This window comes from Falco punctatus (genome assembly GCF_963210335.1).
Source record: "Falco punctatus genome assembly, chromosome: 17".
NCBI classification, from domain to species: Eukaryota; Metazoa; Chordata; class Aves; order Falconiformes; family Falconidae; genus Falco; species Falco punctatus.
This window is the reverse complement of record NC_137597.1, coordinates 8285966-8306208: the sequence shown is the minus strand read 5'-3', so window position 1 is coordinate 8306208 and position 20243 is coordinate 8285966. Positions and strand designations below refer to the sequence as shown.

The window sequence follows — 20243 nt, the reverse complement described above, 5'->3', positions numbered from 1 at the left end:
CCCACCTTTCTTGGGGAAAAGAACCGATAACATACTGTGTGAGTGCTGATTGTCACTCATTGTTCATCTCACAAACTGCAATCTGTCCATAACGAGCAGTAGGTTTGCCTCCTTCCCTATAGCATTTTCAGTTTGCAGCATCTCTCAAATTCCTCATTATAGACCTTACCTGGCCATTTACTTCCAACGCTGCATGTGTGATGATGCTTATTCCTACATAAATGCATGTTCTTTTTTGTTATTATTAAGTTATAGCAACTGTTTTAGAGATCTTCTCTAATCTGTCAGTCATTTATAATTCCAGTTCTGTCCTCCTCCATTCTGGCAGCATTTTGCAGCTTGTTGTCATTCATAAACTGCTTACAGGGTTTCCATTACATTATCCAGGTTACGTTAAATAACCTGGCCAACACAAGTTTCATTGCCATTTACCCCAATAAATTCACTTGAAACATCCTTGCGTGCACTAAAATGCACAAGTAACTGATGCAGGTTTTTTTACTGAAAACATTCAAGGAAGAAGACTGCTTTCCAGTAACTCCTCACAGATCTTTCCTCATATTTGTCTTATTTTCTTCAGCTATGCAGCTTAGAGAAACAATACCATACATAAAATCTGAAATGTTATTTTTTCAATAACAGGTTAAAATTTTAAGACCAGATTTGCCCATGCACAATTTTTTTTAATTACCTCTTGTCCAAATCAAGTCATATGTTGTCACATTATGTTGTCAGTAGGCTTTCTTTCTGCATGTTTTTCCACATTCAAACAACTGAGCACTATTCTGCGACTGAATTGGAAAGCTGACAGTTCCCGACACCCTAAGGCTCCTACTCTACACAGTCAGTCTCCTCCACATTTGACCTCAGCAACTGGAGGGACTCATATTTTTATGAGGAGCTCAGGAAAGTACTGTTTATGTCTCTTACCTTCTAAAGAAGTTTTTGCTCTAGTTCCTTCGTTCTGTCTATATCACCTCCTAGATCCACATGCAACCCAGCCATTTTGTTCAGTCTAATACTTATCATCCATTGTTCTGTTATTCTTCCTCACTTCTTTTTCTTTCCATATTCTATGCCTTCTCTGATGCCAATTTCAGCTGTTTTTCTAAGAAAGCTCATGTTGCTGACTGCAGACAGCAGCAGACCACACACACAACAACACAGGAAGCCCAAAAGAAACTGTGGCATTAAGCAGCTGTTGTAGTTTAACCCCAGCTGGTAATTAAGTACCACGAAGCAGCTGCTCACTCACTCCCCCCTCACCCAGAAGGATGGAGAGGAGAGTTGGAAAGGAGCATAAAACTCAAGGGTTGAGATAAGAACAATTTAATAGTTGAAGTAGAGTAGAAATGAAAGAACAATAATAACAATAACAGTTACAATGAAAAGGGCAAGGGAAAGAATAACATCCAGAGGGAAAGAAAGAAAGGAACACATGATGCACAATGCAGCTGCTCCCCACCCACTGACCCATGCCCAGCCACTCCCTCAGCAACAAACTCGGCCAACCCCCCAGGTATATATGCCAGGCATGACATCCCATAGTATGGAATCTCTTTGGCTGGTTCGGGTCAGCTGGCCTGGTTGTGTCCTCTCCCAATTCCTTGTGTCTCTCCAGCCTTTTTGCTAGTAAGGCCTGAGGAACTGAAAAGTCTCACATCAAAGCCAAAACACAGAACCATACTAGCTCCTAAGAAGATAATTAACTCCATCCAGCTGAAACCAGGACAGCAGCTTAAGTACTAAACTAAAGGATTGTCTTGGAAACAATCTAATTTAAGCTAAAGGACAAAATCATTAGCCCAATTCAGTGCCCTAGAATTCTACTAAACTTTCATTTGTATTCTCTATTCCACCCAGAAACACTAAGGAAGGAGGAAATTCACCACAAACTCCAAGTCATGTTATTTGCTTTTTTAAAAAAAAATTAATAGATATATATTTGCAAAACCTCCGTTCAGCAGAAGGAAGGGAATTTCTTCTTATTCCAGACATAGAAAGCTCCCCCTAGAGAGGTAAGCACTATTCAGTCTTAAAAGATAAGCTCCCTTTTCTACAGAGATGGAATGAACTGTGCAGTAATATAATAATGCAAGAAAACAATACAATAATGCAAGAACATAGTGAGCATTAACCAGTACCTTACACATTGGGATGAGTTAGGGAACATACTTTTATCTTTGCCCATGGCAGGGGGGTTGGAACTTGACCTTTAAGGTCCCTTCCAACCCAAACTACTCTATAATTCCATATTCTATGATTCCTGACACCTGTGGCTGCATATTCTGTAATCAAGTTTGCCAAAGATACAGCCTACATATCTCTGATGGCTGGTTCCTAGCTGACTGTCATAATCATATTCAGTTCTACAGTTTAGAAATTAATCAGTTCAAGTGTGATACAAGTATGCTTGTCACAGACTTCTGGAATAAGAAATCTTATAGCTTAAATTTTACACAATTACAGAGCAAAATAGTTAAGGAAAAATATATAGTGAAGTGTCTTGTGAAGTTACAATAATTATTTTTCTGTCTGATGGCTCTGGTGGTTACATTAAATGTCTCATGGTAAAAATAAGTTGTTGGTTTTAAAAAGAGACAAAACTTTCCTCTTTGCTTACCCAATTCTCTGTCTGAAGGTTTATTAAGCCTTAGGACCATACCTATTTACAATTCCCATTCACATTAACATTTTTTTTTAAGCACTGCTTTTAATAAAGTGCAGGGATTCTTATGCCACAGACCAACCAAACGACAGCAGCGTGGGTCTACCCTGGCCTTACGGTAACTCCTAGCATCCAAAAAGTTAAGGAAGTAGACAGCCAGGTTTTCCTGTACATGGCACCATAACCCTTCATGAAGTTACTACAATTTGACACTTTTTATTACCTATAGGCTTGAAATTGTGATTACAACCAGAAACCAACCCTGCAAGGTGCTTCAAAGAGGAGCTTTATAAAAACTAATAAAAAATGGAGGATTCAGGTGCTCAGGGTTTCTACTGGTGTGCTCTTATGACATGGGTATACAGGATATACATGGAAAGCAACATGCCTGTAGTAAAAAGGAGGTATGTGTCCCTGTCCACACTATTCCACTCAGGTTTTTGCACTAACCTTATTAACAATTTCCAGGCATAACCTAACAGCACCTGCCACAAGACATTCTTCCTCTTTCCTTGTCCATGGGAAAATGATGGAGGTATTCTCATTTCACTCTGTGCCTAGCTTGCTACTGGAGTCAGATCAAAAGAGCACACCTTGCATTTGAATGGAATGCAAAAAGATCTGAGCTGGTTCACAAATCTTGTGAGGGCTTGTCCAACAGCCTTCAGCCAGCTATTATCAAAGCTTTGTCCTCTGCGCACAGTTTTTCCTTCCTATAAGAAATGTCATGCATGCATTGTCAGACTGTCCAATAACACGTCCTACCTCAAGCCACTGTGAACAGGATAAAATCCCACTATGACTTGATATGCATAACGAAACAAGTACAAAAAGTGATAGGTCAGCAATACAACTGCTGTTTTTTAAAGTAGCTTTTCCCAACTTCAAATTATCTAACTTAATTAAGGTAAAACAGCAGCGAACTAATTAAAAGCTGCCATACAATTCATCTGGCTCCCAGTATGGCTCTTGCACCCCTCTCTGATCAGAAAGCTGCATTTTTGTACATTTGTATGATGCTCAGCTTATCTGGAAGCCCATGCAGCTGGGAACTGAAAAAATGAAACTGCAGTTTGCTTGGCTCTGAGTTCCTCTCCCTAAGGAGCACATCCTTCAGCCAGCAGAGTCAAGCTGAGCATGCATGAGTGGATGTGGAAACATTTAAGGAACTGGGTGCAAGAAAGCAACCAGGGCAAATGCAGCTGGAGACAGGAATCGGGACCAGAAGCAGATGTCTAAATGAGAGGAAAAATGGAGTAACTAAGGGCAGGGAGAATCAGGAATTAAAATACTCCACACAAGAAAGATCTGTAGAGGCACAATGGGAGGGAGCAGGTCAGAAGGACTGAGGAGTGGCCGAAGCAGGAGCCAGCCCCGCAGGAGGGACAGTGGGCTGCAGCAGGAGGCAGCAGCTGCACAGTCGCACCGAGCTGGTGGCGAGCCCAGAACCTTCCAGGACTGGCCAGCAGCATGAGCCTGGCACACACCAGCAGCCCTTGCTACCCCCACCACGGCCCGTAGCCCACGGGCCACCCACCACTGCTCACCTGCTGCCGCGAGGGGACAAGGGGGACCAGGCCAGGCCAGGAGCATGTGGCCCACCCGCTCCTACAGGCCAAGTCTGACCTGGCGCAGGGGCTGCCAGTGCACAGGGAGTTTCACAGCGTGGGGGCCTGCCCGCCCGTGGGGGCCTGCCCGCCCGTGGGGGCTGTAAGAGTCGGTCTAAAGAGAACAATATTGTCTCAACATTGCCAACAGAGACCTGGAGATGGAATGTGGTCCTCGTGGACACCAAGACACAAAGACCCTGGGAAGGAGAACTGCACGGTACGAGGAGTGCTATGCCGTTCCCTGCCACCTGGGATTGAAAGGAACAACTACAATAAGGCCGTGTAACAGCTGTCCAGAAGATGGATCACAACCGTGGTCATAACAACGAACCAGAAAACATAAACTTTAGGTGAAATTTCTTCATTATAATATCATTATAATACAAAAACACACCTCCTGGTCTGAAGCTACCTGCCTCTAAGGCAAACCACGCCTCGGGCACTCCTCTTTGGACATGCCTGATAAACTGGCTCGAGAAGGCGGAGGCTGGCGCAGTCCATGGACCAGAGGAGGAGCAAGGTGTGTTGCTTGGCATAAAAGATGCCTTCTTAGCAACTGAACTTTGGAGATCTTCCCCATCAAGGATCACGACGATCAGAAGGACCGGCAGGACGCTGCCTGGACCTGGGACCATAGGGATGCCTTGGACCCATGGTGGTAGCTATAATCCTCTTTCCTTTTCTTTTTACTTTATCTTCTCTTCACTTTCTGTCTTTCTACCTATCACAAGCTGCTTTATGGGCAAACAATAAAATTGTGCTGTTTGATTGAAGCATAACCCCTTGGCGTGGTCGCCTTGATTTTTGTGCTTCGAGATCATAGTTAACTAATGATCATGAGTCCACTGAGTGGACCGTGACAGGGGCCCACCTGCTGCTGGCAGCTGCCTGTCTGAAAGCAGCCAACGGCTGCAGTTGCCTTCAGCATCACACACACAGGAGCTGAACAGAACCATCACCTAAAGCAACAAACCCTTCGGACTGCCCAAGGGCCGGGCTCGACTTGTGAGGGTGGTGTAGAGCTGCTGCAGCACTTCTGTTCTGGGGCTCCTCCACCATACTGGTGGGGTGCAGAGCTTCCAGTGAGGGCCCCTGCAAAACCTGAAAGGAGCTGAGCAGTGCGTGGTGCTTGTGACAGCAGGGGACTGTCACCTGGTGGAGGAGGAGGATGAAGTAGTTCCAGCTCTGAAGAACAAATGAAATTACCTAGGGAGAAGTGTAAGGGAAAAAAAGGGGGTACAGGACTTGAAGAGTCACAAAAGACTGCTACAGAGGATGCCAAAATGGTGGTGGCAGAAGCAGAACAAGCCAGGTATTAAGATGTGAAAGAGGACAGGATATTGCAGCAGGGAAGGATGAGGACAAGAGGTTGCTTAAGAGACAGCAGACAGAGATGGAAGGATCACTAGATTGGCCAGTATTTCTTACATCTGGGTGAGGGCAATTAGCAAAAAGTAGATGTTCCACAAAGGAGTCCATGTCCTTCATAGGAAATCTGACTCACTAGGAGGCCTGTAAATTGCCCAGAAACTCAATTGTAGCTTGTCGCTTCATTTCACCAACAACTGTGAGTGAAGGTGCAGTGAACTGGAGTTCCGTTGTGTCTGCTGTCAGGGCATAGGGAGAATTGTTTGAAACTTAGCCAGTCAAATACAGTCTGCTTTGGAGACAGCTGCCAATTCTCAAGCAAAGCTTGTTTTACACATAGATTACAATCATCTGCTGGAAATGAATTTTCAGTTGTACTGTGCAGCAACATCTGGAGTCAGCCGCCCGCTAACAATGGGTCCTACAAACAAGCTGAGAGAAAATAAATGCCCTGCCCTGGGGCCAAGCTCCAGAACTACAGCCTCAAAATGGTGGGGTGCAGATGCAAATGCTAGGGAGGCCTTATCTCAGAGAGACGTAAATTTTCTTTCTATACCTGCTAGGTAAATAAAACTCCTTTTTATTAAAGCCCAATTCATGGAATTTTATTATAACATTTTTTTTGTTTTGGTGAACAAGGCAAACTTCGGGTTACAGAAAAAAACTAGAAAATTTGATCTGCATAAACACTAAATATTCAAAAGGTATTTTTAACAGGGCCACATGTATAAATCATGATCTGATTCATTAGTTCAGAACACTTAGGCCAGGGGTTGTCTCTCAATTAGACGGAGAGTTTCTAAGCTCAAATACCTTGTCTTTGTTGCATGTTTCCAAAGAACAACGACTATTTTGATCAATCAAAAGCTCAAAACCTTAGTCAAACTTCCATGAGTGTTTTCCACAATGGGAACAGATCATTATTTTTAAATTTTTTTAACCAAACCTCTGAAATTCTGAAGTGTGTTGCTACGTATTGGGGTCTACTGGCAGGCCTGTACTACCTTTCTAGTCTTCAGGTTTTATTACAGATACTTTATAGAAAGGCTGTCAAATGCTGTTTGTTCCATTTCCACATAAGCAATCTTTTTAGGCCATCACACTATACTTGGGGAGGGGACAGAACTGGAGTGAGAGCAATCCAGTGGGAGCTGATTCCAAATTGCAGCTCAACTCTTTGGACATTAGCTCTATTTGAGACTAGATTTTCTTTTAAACTCCCAAAAGATCCCACAAGTCTGTGGTTGATCCATGCAGAAAGACAAAACACTACTGCAATCAATCAGCAATCTTTAGATTATTTCCTCCTAATTACTCACATTACCCTTAAGTAAAATTTACACCTGGGAATTTGTACCTACTCCCCCACAGTAGGCTGTTGGGGAAAATCATCAATTATTCTACCAAACTGATACCAATAAATCCTACTAATTCCCATGTTCAATTCTGTCCACTGCTGCTCTTGAGTAAACATTCTACTATTCTGACCTTTACCTACTCTGGAAGAAACAGCTCAACTGCCCTCTAGTGTAGTTTCAGAATATCTAGTCCAAGCTTTTCCCACTCTCGTGGGACTAAATGAGATGGGTTTCATTTGGTTTGAAACACTGTTATAGAGGCATAGAATTTTACAACATAAACCACTGTGAAAAATACATTGACTGAAAATTTGATGGTGATTGCAGGGTTGGTTTTTTGGTAAAATTGCTGAATAATAGTTATAGCTAGCTTCACAGGCATATTACCTGTTGTATCCCCAAAATGTAAAATTCATTAAATGTGTCTGAATTTTTCACGACCATTATATCTGCTTATGAAGTGATGCTGTTGTTGGGTTCTTTTTCTTCATATAAGTGGGTTTAGAGCATCAACATTCTGGAAAAAAATGTATGGTCCTTCTACTTACTTTTCCAGTTTCTTGTATTTCCAATCTTCTAATATATATTTATCAAAGTAAATTTTATTTTTCTTTCTCCTACTTTGAGCAGCTTTTTGGCCAAAACATAAGTTTTCTGAAATGATCAAGTGATTCTTACTTTTCTATTTGAATTACTTTCCCAGCTGAAGCAAACCCAAGAAAGTTGGCCCCTTTAAAACTATTCACAGTCTGAATAATGAACATGTTTAGATCATCTCAGAGCATATGTTTCTGGAAGCTTTCCTGGCTGTGGTGCACAGTCTTTGAAAGAAGCTTCCTGTTTAAGCTAATAAATACACTTACTTAGCTTCAGTAGTGTGCACACCATGAAAGCTTATAGACACAGGCACCAAACGGGCTTGTTTTTTCCAAACTGAAGGTAGAAATGGGAAGAGTACGGGTTGTGGACTAATATAGTTGTTTCAGACATCTTGCAGAGTAGTGCAATTCTCAGAACTGACTTGAAAGAAATGCCAGATATAGAAATATATGTTCTGGTCATACCAACAGTCCGTCTACTTTTGTCAGTAGCTGCCAGTAAATGCTAAAGGAAACAGCTTGAGAATGTAAGTGTAAGAATAGGGGAAATACCTTCCCAATATTAGCTTTCTGGAATCCAGTAATGTTTGTTTAAAAAAGAAGAACAGGAAAAGAAAATTTAGAGTGAGAATAATGGAAATAAAGGGCAGCCCAAACTATCCAGCTGTGGAATGCTTTCAAAGGAAGGGTCCTGTCATTTGGCTCATCTTTTTACACAAACAAATTTAAACACTAGAAATGGATCTCTCAAATTCTCCTCTACAGTTCACAGACAGTAATGAAACTCCAATACCTTTTTCCCCATTTTCCCTAACCACTTCATCCTATTCTATTCCTAATGGCCTTTTCTATTATTTCTAAGACCTGGGAAAATGTAGAAGTCTATTTAAAACACTGGCAACTTTCCATTAGCAGCAGCAGCTGTGGCCCCTGACAAAAACTTTCTCTTGTTGCACACATACAGTATCACAATATGATTGCATCAATCTATTTCCTTCAAATTCTGTTTCATGTCTTTTGATCCTTAGCCTTATGTACCTTCTTTCCCCTGAACTCCTGCATATGTGTCTGTATGGCCTTTACAGTAGTATTTTCCCCTCACATCATTGTGTATTTCTCTCTTTATGCACACAGTTTTACCCATGCTGTAGCATCTCTGAGCTCAGAAATAGGTGAATTCCCACACCATGGGAATTTTAACCATCTTCAAAAGTCAGCTAGTAACTAGTTCTGAAGAAAACCAGGAGTCTTCTGAGGAACAGCCCAGCTACCCTACAGCTGTTGGTGAGATGCCAATATTACTGATAAATAATTTAGTACTTTCAATATAACAGGATCGATTTTTTCCCTTGCCTGTCTGGGTTTTCTTAAAGCATTTACTTCATCAAAATTCCCTTTTTTAAGAATTCTGAGTAAGTCAGGTATAAGACTAAAGTTACCCTTTGGTTTTCTAGCTTTATGCCTGCAAGCAGGAGTTCCCATGACATGCCTTGTTCTTGTCATTTTTGTAACTATTCAACTCTATTTTTTTTCCTGTGTTCAGTGGTAAGCCCTTGCATCCATTTGATTATATGACCGTTACACGTAATGGCTTTCTCTTCACTCTTCTGACATGCCTGAAATTGGTGTGAATTGTGAAATTTTCAAGCCAGAAGCAGAAAAGCAGTGCTCTGGGAGCCATGTGAATGGAAGAGCAAATTGGATTCTATCGTGATTGGAATAAGGATCCATATGAAATAGAACCGACCTAGTAAAGTATGTCATAGTACTGCTGTGATTTTCCTTTTCCACACTGCAAATATTTTAACAGTCCCAATGAGTGCTTCTCACAGGGGTTAGTAGGAATTGGGAAAGTGGAGGAGGGTTATAAAACTCAGTGAAGTTTTGTATACTTAAGTGTACAATAAATAGCTATTATAGACATGGGCAAATTTGACTTAGCCTGAAAAAGGAAATTTTGGTCTTAGTGGCGTGTTCTTAAGAAAAACATCAGTCACTATTAGCACCTGATTTCAGTGTTAAAATCAAAAGTATTTGACTTCTCTACCCAGATACAGTTGAACACCTTTATGAGTTGTCAGGTATTTCTGAATTTGTATGAGTATGTATGAATTTGTATGAGTATTTGCTGTGGAAGGACACTTAGTACATCTCTAACGTGCTAGCAGTGTAACACACACAACAACTTTGTACAAACAGAACAAAAATAGCTTTGGAGACATCATTTTTAAGAGTCCCTTCTCTTCTTAATGCATCTGCTTCCCAGCAAATTTCCATGAAAGTTGCATGCAAAACTCAGCACCATTTAATTTTATTTGAGAAGCAAGCATTCACATGACAGAATGAAGCTCATATTGGACCTTTCCCTTCAATTTTGTCCTTGGAAAGGAGTAACTCAGGGTAAAATTCAGATAACCTATTTAGACTCCTTGGTCAGTGGCTGAGACTGTTCCTCAGCAACAGCTCATCCTGCAGGAATAATTAAATTTCATTGGTGCTTAAACCCTGGACCACAAAGTTCCACCAACATTCATAGTGCATGTAAAGAAGCTGCTAAATCAGAGAATTGGCATCTTATCTCTGGTGCACTTCTGTTATCAGCCTTTCACATGACCTGAGTCACACTATGGGAAATGGAGCCATTACCATTGGGTAGCCTGTAGAACAGATTAAATAGCAGAGAAATCTTCCGAAAAATTAATAAAATAATTTACCGTAAACTTGCTGGATTGAGGATTCCTTGCAACAGAAACAAAAACTTCTCTTAGATAGCTGAATTCTCTGTCCAAATATTCTTCTGCTAAAACACAGGCAGTTTTCCTGTGCCAAGAGAAAAATCACATTTTGTAGTAAGGATATAGCAGGCACCTTGGTGGTCTCCCAGATAAAACACTAACCAAATGCTACTAGTGGTGTAGCTTTTGAACACCAAAATATTGCTTATCTGTTTGCTCTAAAAGCTAGCTTTCTTGATTGAAAGTCATCAAGCACTCAGTGAAACAGGAGAAAAAGAAAGGAGTTACTAGAGTTTCCCTTATTTTCTTCTATGTAACCAACAAAAAGAACATACATTCTTCTTTAAGACAATAAACAATACACGTTTATCAACATGTTTTAGTGAGTATTTCTGTGATGCTGAGCACCTGCAGTTCATACATTATCTGCTGCTGCTGTCATTATATAGTGAACTCTGAAAAATGCCTAAACCTCCATCAATTCCTAGCTTAAAGTAGTTCTGTGGAAGCAGACACTTCTGTTTAAGGACTTCTAATGTCTGCTGGGCTGCCCTATCCACCATCATAATGACATGCAAACCCTGCAAGTGCTACTCAATCCCTGCTACTTATGGTCTTCGTCTTACACTGCTGGAATGATGATGCCAGCTAGAGGTAGATCTGAGCTGATGCCAGAATCTGTTGGTGGGAGCATGCCAGACAATACATTGCTCATTCATTCGCCATCTGACCCAGCTTAGAGCACTCACTGGTGAAACTATTATTTCTCATCATGTTACAAATCACTACTGTCCTTCATGTCAATAAAGTGAAATGCAGAAAATATGTGGCAGTTTTCACCACGAGGTTCTCTTATTTCACATTCCAGCCTTGATGCATTTTTGAAGGACCACAGAAATGTGTAGTTTAAAACCCGTCTAGTAAACTTCCTTGATCCTGAGGCATACGCTTTGAATTTAAGTAACTTTCTTTTTTCCATTGCCCTTTGGAACAGTTTCCTTTTCTTACTTGGCTCAAAACAATTTTCAAATCAAGACAGCAGCAACAGCACATTCCATCCTGTGATGCAGATTGTGAGTCAGGGCCTTTGGGAACTCCATGCCGACTGGATGACATTACACGTACCCCTGGGCAATTGCCCCAGGGGTATTCCTGGAATGGCTGGCAACGCTTGCAGTACCGTACAGTACCCTGAATTTCTGCTGTTGAGACACAGTACATGACCTCTGTTACTTCCCAGGCAAAGAGCAGAACTGCACACACTCCCCTGTATGTCACGTCATACAGCACAGATTAGCAGAGCTTTTGATAGGCTTTCTTTAATAAACAGTCCCAGACCACTATGAAATAAATTGCTCAGATCCTTTTTTATGTATTAGGTTTTAATTCCCTAAAGAGAAGAACAGATTTACATGGGACTAAACCACAAGGCTGAGTAGGACAAGCACTCAAGAACTTACAGTTCTGGGATCACTCCAGTTGCCTGGTCTCTGCAGAAAATCTCCACTTTCATGCTGGGCCTCATGACGGTTGTGATACATGCCTTGTAGACTGGTGAAAGCATCCTGAAGCCAGAATAAATGAATATACAAAAGGCACAAGCTCTGGAAAATCCACCTTTTCATGTGTCACTGGGCATTACAACCAGGGATCACCAGCAGTACTTCAAGGCATTCAAGCTGCAAGAATGAAGATTATAATGTCAGTCCTTCATACTGACAAGTCTGTAAATATAGGAGAAAAGTACATGTGCAGGTATGCATCCACTTCTTGATATACGCAGTCCAAGAAGAATTTGCAAAGTCTGTAAAAGACACTGTTGAATCCTGTGCTGTTCTTCCCTACTACACTCTTTTATTTTCACTTATGTCATGTTCTCCACCATGGCCAGGACACCATATTTGAAGTAAAAAATGAATTTTTAAGGCTTGATGCTTGGGCCATATTCTTTGCATTGCCTGAATATTATCTGACTTTGACATTACAAGAATGTATTTTAGGATGTTATAGTTTTCGAGCATTAAGATCTTACTCTATAAATGAGATGTACAGGTAAGGACCTTTATGCTTTTTCCAGCAGTGCATACAGCAAGGTTTCTACGCTGTGGTGGTTTTAGTTTCAAAGTGAAAAGCAGCACACTGATTTTGGAGGGACAGGGTTCAGGTTGAACAGGACACTCTTATTAGTGGTGGCAGGAATGCTAAGGCACAATTCACGTATAGGTGAACATACCACAAAATCAAACAAAACATGTAGTTGGGCCCTCTCCTTCTAGGTCATAGAAAAGTGTTTACTACTTCAAACAAGCACGTTCTCTGTTGCAAGCAGTATGGTGAAGATGAAGATGGCTCCTCTTGGAATAATTACCATGAAGAAATCTGCCTCAGCTCCAGAACAGTTTCAGTTATGATGTGAAAGAGCACACAGTCTCAAAAGAAATCAGAGAGAGGGAGTCTAAGGATCACATATCAAAGAGGAAGTAAAAGAACAGGTAGGCAGTGCCAGGATGTGTTCTACTTCATGGAGAGCATCTCATCTCTTTAAATTGAGGCCCATTAAAGGCTCATTCTACTGATGTCCTTTTCAAAACATTTTCTATTTTGTGTTTAAAGCTTGTGTTGCAATATGGCATATGTCCTAGAAATTGTTAGTTTATAAGGCAGAAAGGCCACGTGAAGAAACAGTATCTCACACTCCATTATTGCAGGCATGTTTTTTAAGCTATATAAGGGGGTTGTGTTTTAAAGCATGGTAGGAAAGATATGTATATTCAATAACATGAAATCAGGCTGTGTATAGGCAAATGCCATTCACTTCTGTGGTCTAAGCACTCATATTCAGTAGTTGGTCACACTGCAACCGACAGCGGAGACTCTTAGGCCTAGGTCAAATAACTTTATCCCTGTACAGCTGTTCTGGACCCACTATGACTCATCACAGAAGCAGTTCCGTACCTCATTTTCCATGCTGACCCAACCAGCTAGATTAGCTCAAAATTATCTTAGCCATCATACATGGCAGAAGAATTCCTTCTAATTAAATCTTGAGCAACAGTTTTGATAACCTGTTTTTCCTTAGTATTTTTCAGTGTGACAGATCATGTTATCACCCTCTAGCCCAGGTTTCCTGGGAAACAAAGCATCTCTTTACTCTTCTAATCCTTCCAGGGAAATGAAGCCAAATTACAACATTTCATGGGCATTTGTTACATTTTATCATAGATAGTTCATGGACCTATCAACGTCAACTGACCAGAATGGGCAGTTAGAAACTGCAGTAGTAGCAGAAACAACTAAACTTGCTTTTTGTAACAGTCACTTCTTGTCCAGGGGCAACATTAACCAGGGACAAAGGGACAAAGCTTCCTTTCTGGGCAGTTTCATCCCAAATCAAGGAAACACTCCACCTCTAAAAACTGGATGTCACTATGGCAAAAGTGAGCAAAAGGGGCTCTTCAACTCCAGCTTCTATTACGTGTTTGTCTCCTTTGTTTTTCTTGAGGGGAACACATTCTTCTAAGTTAAAGATGACAGCAGATTGTTGAGCTCTGATACAGAACCTTATTTCTTCCTTTGGCCAGGTAAAATTTAGTGGAAATGTTTCTTCCTAACACATGCAATCACATCTAAGAGGCTGTGCATGGTGTGACTGTTTACATAAGCCTGCAAACTAAGTCACCATCAGTCTTTCTGCAGATATGTCCTGTTCACTAAACTCACTCACAGGACGAACATTTGCGTAAGTATTTAGAACCGCTCATCTGCACCTTGTGGAGGTACTCACCTTAGTAAGAAGAGCTGCTGAATCAAAGTGGAAGTAATTCATGGAACTGGAAATCTACCTGAGTAGAGGGAAATTAGGCCCAAAGAGCAGAAGGAATCCACAAAGAGAAAAATTAACTGGTAATTGGATGAATGCCTCTCATTTGTTTAGCAGAGAGCTGGAAGAGGACTCAGAAAGACAAACTGGGACTGTGAGCTGCTTACTGGGAGAGAACAGAAAAGAAAATGAGATATTCTTCTATCCTCTTTTCTATTTTGGCCATTAAGGGGAGACAGGTGAAATAACATCTGGATCATGCTTTGCTTGTTGTGGAAATTAAGTAGTTTACAGGCTTCTGTGATTTTACAGACTTGCAATGCCTTTTCTGAAAAGCAGCTTTCAGAGATAGGCCAGGATTTGAAGCACAGCAAATTCTGGACACTCTTTAAAAGAGAAAATCAGGCCAGTGCAATTGTCAGGGGATCCAATCATAGTTCTCAACAGCTTCATATAAGCTTTGCAGACTGACCTGTAACGCAAGCTCCTGATGCAAAACAAGTAATTATATTTAAAAAAATTAAAAAGTGTGGAAGGAAACAAAGGAGCAGACTATTTGCTCAGACAGTTGGAGAAGCACAGTCCCTTCTGACCTATTTTGTAGTCCAGGGAGCAATTCCTGAGCTGCATTCTGAGACAGAGGCAGTGTTGTCAGGCCTAGCATGCCAACAGTTACTCAGTGGAAATGGAAACAGCAATACAAATGCCAACAGTATGATGCAAGTTTCATTGTCCCTCTCAGAACAGGAGTCCATTATGGTTTCTGGGCTGTTTGCTTGGAATTCAAAGTCAGTTGTAGTTCCGTGTAAATAACACATTTAAGCCAGGAAATCACATTATTTTTGTAAGGGAGCTCCTCCTCATTCCCTAGTCTGTGCTTCTCTGAAAGGCTATTTTGGACCTTAAACAGGGAATTTGAGCTCAGCATGCATAGAAAGATCTGAGAAATAGGAAACAGATAGCACAAGGGGGAATGGCTTTAAACTGAAAGAGGGGAGATTTAGATTAGATATAGGGAAGAAATTCTTCACTGTGAGGGCGGTGAGGCACTGGCACAGGGTGCCCAGAGCAGCTGTGGTTGCCCCATCCCTGGAAGGGTTCAGGACCAGGCCGGATGGGGCTGAGAGTAACCTGATCTAGTGGAAGGTGTCCCTGCCCGTGGCAGAGAGATTGGAGCTAGATGGTCTTTAAGGTCCCTTCCAACCCAAACCCCTCTGTGATTCTATTCTATGATTCTAGGAAACCAGAACAATACTCTGCAGAGCTAAGAAGAATGCATATGAAAGTTTTGCTGTTCGTAAAGCATAAAACTGGAATAACTGTAGGTCCATGCTTGTAAAACATTTAGGAAACAGCTGAACACCAGAGAGAAATAACAATATCATGCCCTCCTAATCTCTAAAAGCTCAATCATTTAGCAAGAGAACAATTTGGAAGAACAGACAAAGAGTAGGTCAGACCTGGAAGGAGAATAGTATAATTCAGGCCTGTAGGGATACATTTTAAATGTTTTAATTCTGAAGTCAGCTTAGGGGTGATCTTTATAGGATTGAAACCTCAGGCTTTCTTCTAATAATTTAAATTAAACAGCACTTGCTCAGGCAAGGATGGTTTCTCATCCATCTGTCATTACAAATAAAAGTAACACCATATGTTCACCAGTATCTAAATAGCTCATGCTACCATTGGATAACACTTCTTTCAAAAGTTTGCCAGCATGCTCTGCAATGAGAAAGTAACCAAAACCGAATGGTCTTTGTGCCAGGATCTGCATAACTGTAAATCTAACCACAAAGAAACATCCAGATTAGAAAGCTGTTACAAACATCTACATGCTTGTTTCATCCAAGATAGGCTATGCAAGGGCCTGTGAGGGACACTTTGACAATAGGAGGCTTTTTAAAACATAAAGCCATACGGTCCATGAAATTGGAAGCTAGATGTGTTCAAGATGGAAATGTCAGTCTTCAGAGAAAATCGGACTGAACTAGCGTGGCTCAGGCAGTAACACTGCCTACCAACTGCTTACTTCAATCTGATAACCCTATTGACAAAATTACTATGTGTCCCTTCTTTCTTTAATTACATTGATTTGCTCAAATAGCTTATAGACCTTAACGGACAGAAAACCTGGAAATCACAAACATCATGGTAACACGCCATGGCTGCGCAGCCACCAGCTACAGATGGCATACAGGGTGTGGAAGAACGGCTGGTACTTTGAGCACCGTAAATCCACTGGATTTGAGGCAGAAATTATGTATCTGAGGCGACGCAACTGTCCAAGCCCACTGTCACCGAGCCCACTCCCACCAGAGGCACGGAGAGGCACAAGCGCTTCACACCGCGGGGCTTCCCCTCCCCTCCCCTCCCCGTGCCCGGCCCGGCCCCGCGAGCAGAGCGGCGCCGGCCGCGGCCAGCAGAGGGCGCTGCCGCACGCGTAGCGCGGGGACGGGACTGGCGGCAGCGCCGCGGGGCTCAGCCAGCCGTCGGGCCGGGGAGCTAGCAAGCCAGGGAGGCACCGAGCCACTGGGCCACTAAGCAAGGGAGCTCACCAAGCCACCAACCCAATGAGCCACAAACAGGCCAGGCCAGCAATGCCACAGGAGCTCACTGAGCCAGCAAGCCACCAAGCCATGGCCAGGACAGGCTGGCAACACTGCAGGAGCTCACCGAGCCACTGATCCGGGAAGCCAGCGAGCCAGGGAGCAGGGCTGGAGTGTGGGGTGCTCCCGCCAAGCCCAGGGCACTGACTCCTGCTTTGTCATCAGCATCAGCTCCAGCAAGGACGCTGATGAGGGGTCACAGGCTCCCAGCCGTCTGGGGACTGGGGACCAGTCACTGTGCCACATCCGAGGCTCAGACCCTGGGAGGACAGAGGGGGTCTGAGGCTGAGCTGGCAGCAATAAAGGGCAGGGGAAAGCTAGTCCTGTAACTCGGACTTTCACAGAGATCTCCTGAGGTCCTGTGATACTGCTGGCTGTCAGCACTGCTTGACCTCAGTGGGTCATGGGGTCATTCATGGGGGCACAGCAGGAGGAAGCTGTGGAGCAGCAGGTAGGCAGTGACCTTCCTGAAGGCAGAAGGGTCAACACGGAAGGCTGGGGAAAAGTGCAAGATATGGACCCCACACATTCCCTGTCACTAACTCTAAATAATTTGTCTTGTCTTCATTTGTACCTTCTGTAGAGTGACTGTGCAATCACTTATTATATCTGCTCTCTTGCCTAAATCGGTTTTCTGTGGTGATTAAGGCAGCACCGATAAACTCTAGTCAGGAAACAGCTCTCCCCTCCAAAGTAAAGGGGTCCTGTCACGCAGCTCCTCCCCATATATTCACTCAGGTTCTCCCTTGGCCCTCCCGGATCTGTTTTACTATCTATCATCAGCCAACAATGAGCTCCAGTTAAAAAAATAAATAAATAAATAAAAGTACTTTTCTGAAAGAACGTATTTAATTCTAATCCTGGTTAGCTCTACCCAATTACCACCAATAAGAACCAAGACCTTCCTCCTCTTGGCTGCACATACATTAACTACTCCTGCCATGAAGAACATACACTCTGAGTAAGATGAAACAAATCAGAGCTCCCTGCTTAAGCCAGCTGCCCTGGATCACGCAGGGAGATACACGGCAGAGCTCAGCACAGATAGTGTGACCCTCCCACAACCTAGTTCATTATCCACCCAGGAAAGCTGTGGATACTAATTTAGGCATAGATGCCTCCTGTCCGTTGCTTACTCCTCTTGTCTCCTAGATTAAACATTTGGTTTTTATTGGGTTTCATTGACAGCTAAATTAAAACCCAAATGTAAATTTCATTTGTTGCCCTTGGAACCTGGCTTGCAATTTGTAATGATAGAAATTTGCAAATAGTGTTTATTCATATCCATTTTTTTGGTTTTAAATTGAAAAAAAAAAAAAGGGGGGGGGGAAGGGGGGGATTTTCTTCATAGCTCCCCATTATTGAAAACTGTCTGTAACATCTAGGAACAGAGTTTGGTAGATCCAGATATGAAGGAGTCTAAAAATTCTGCCCAGAGCTCTGTGAGAAATTATGGAACTCTAAAGGACAGGTTTTTAAAGATGGTCTTTTGATTTGCTTTGAGGAAGAAGAGACATTCCGTGCTACAGAAGCTCTACAAGAACTTGTGCTCAAGAGGCTTAGTGACAGGGGTGGGACCCATAGTGAAGTTCGCCAGCTAACATTTTGTGCATGGATTTTTTGCTGGTCCCCTTGCCATAACCCTGGGAACACAGTTTAGAGAAAGAACAATGCAGAAGCAGCTAAATTACCATTTCTGAAATGCTTTTGAGAAAAAACAATCACAAAAAGATTGAATCAAGTCCACATTGAGTGATTCACACTTCCTGAATACAGTCAAAAGAGCCAGAGAAGAAAACATGCTTTTGTCACTGTGAATTATTTTCTTCCAGAAGCAATGGAATATTAACACAAATGTATCTGCAACAACAACCAACCACAAAAGCCCAGCCACACAGAGCAGAACAGCAAACAGATTCAGGACACCAGTTGAAACTGCTAGCTGGAAAGAGCAAAAGCTTCCTGATAAATTTAGCAGCAGTTCAGGGGGATTTCACTCACTGCAAGAATTATGTAGCAAGGAGACCTACTATTTCTCAAGGCAAAATGCTCCACTCCTAAACTCTTAGGGAAAATTAGCATGAAAACTCCTAGAGAAGTGGAGAAGCATGATAAAAGACTTTTCGAAAAACTTGTCATCATAAGCCAATGCAAAACTACTCCCTCTTTTAGATGTTTTATTGCTTCATATGTATTAGGGGATAACAAAGTATTTTCCTATTGTTTGGTACATCTCACTGGCATAAAGTTATTTTGTCTGTTCAAATGGATTTATGTTTTTGCTATTTTAGAAGGAATACATTGACTGGTAGAGTGATACTGTTTAGCACAGCGTCACTCGGAAGCAAAAAAGGGGAAATACGGGGGTTTGCTTTAAGTCATAGGTAGGTTGAATGTTTCTTTTTTAAAAAAAAAAACTAATAAAGTGTATTTCATTGCAAATGGAACAAGAGATTCTTAATAAAACTCTGCTATTGCCAGTCAAATAAACTATTTGGGATGATTTTCCTGAAATGCTGCCAGGCTGAAAACAAACCACTGAGTGACTGAAAAGAGAAACCACCTCCAACATCCTTCGGTATGGCCAGATCATTAGGTGAGTGTAACTGCATTTGAAATACGACTCAAGCATCTTTTCTTATGTCTTTTTGCATGGTTTCCACATACACCTTGGGAAAAATTGATTCTAAACATGAAAACAATCCAGAGAGGTAAAACCGTACAGTTACTTTAATGCAGCACAGAACAGGAAATAACTTTTATTCGTTAAACACTGAGAGGAAGTGTCTTAACATAGAAACCCCATTTCTCAAGAGACTCTACCTTACCTTGTGCTCCCTTGTCAAAGCCCCACAGGCAGCTTCAGGCTCAGACTTTCTGAAGACTGAGAAACAAAACAGCAGCTGAAAAAAGTTGTAAGAGAAGAAAGATCTGAGACTTTGGCAACAGAGTCAGCATTTTTTGTAAAATCTTGAGAACAAAAGTGGAAATATTACTGGTTGGAAAATGAATTTTAGGGGCTTTTAGTTTATGAGTGTTAGCAAAAGCCGCTGTAAGGAAAACGGCCCTTTTCCTGCTACCCTCGAACTTCCCACATCCAGTCCTCGAACTTGCTCACGATTCCACGGGTGCACATCCTAGCCTCTGCAAATCTGTGTCTTGTTTCAAGCCTCGGCCCGAGGCTCAGCCACGCCCAGGGCCGCCGGGGGGGTTGACTGCGTCCACGCGGAAAAAAGGGTGACAGGGGCTGCCACGTGCCCCCGACGGCCGCTGCTGCGGCGCCGACGGCACCGGCCGAGCCGAGCCGAGCCGAGCCGAGCCGAGCCGCCGCCGCCGCTCACACGGCAGAGCCCAGGCCGCGCCCACCCTGCTCCCGCTGTCGCCCGAGCCCCGCCCGGGTGGGACGGCCAGGCCCCGCCGGAGGGCGGTCGCCTGCGGGCAGCGGGCCCGGCCCCCCGCGGGCGCCCTCCCCGCCGCGG

The 20243-nt window shown here is 42.7% G+C and overlaps 1 protein-coding gene across 38 annotated transcripts in view; it reads right to left on the bottom strand.

Annotated features, from left to right (window-relative positions):
• LOC308054670 (uncharacterized protein) overlaps positions 1 to 20243 on the bottom strand; it is a 168955-nt gene that overhangs the window by 123040 nt on the left and 25672 nt on the right. For 15 of the 38 annotated variants that reach the window (XR_013924177.1, XR_013924178.1, XR_013924179.1 and 12 more), the window contains exons 1-3: positions 19593 to 20135; positions 11799 to 12017; positions 10318 to 10423 (exon numbers count right to left, since the gene is read on the bottom strand). The exons of 1 other annotated variant lie outside the window; for it this stretch is intronic. Coding sequence is in view for 13 of the 37 variants with exons in the window: in XM_080367856.1 (XP_080223982.1) it covers positions 10318 to 10423; positions 11799 to 11902 (210 nt within the window). In the remaining 24 variants the exon portion in view is untranslated. Of the gene's footprint in view, positions 1 to 10317; positions 10424 to 11798; positions 12018 to 19592; positions 20153 to 20243 lie in introns of those variants that run through there. 22 more of the 38 variants (XR_013924189.1, XR_013924190.1, XR_013924191.1 and 19 more) reach the window with 12 other exon arrangements.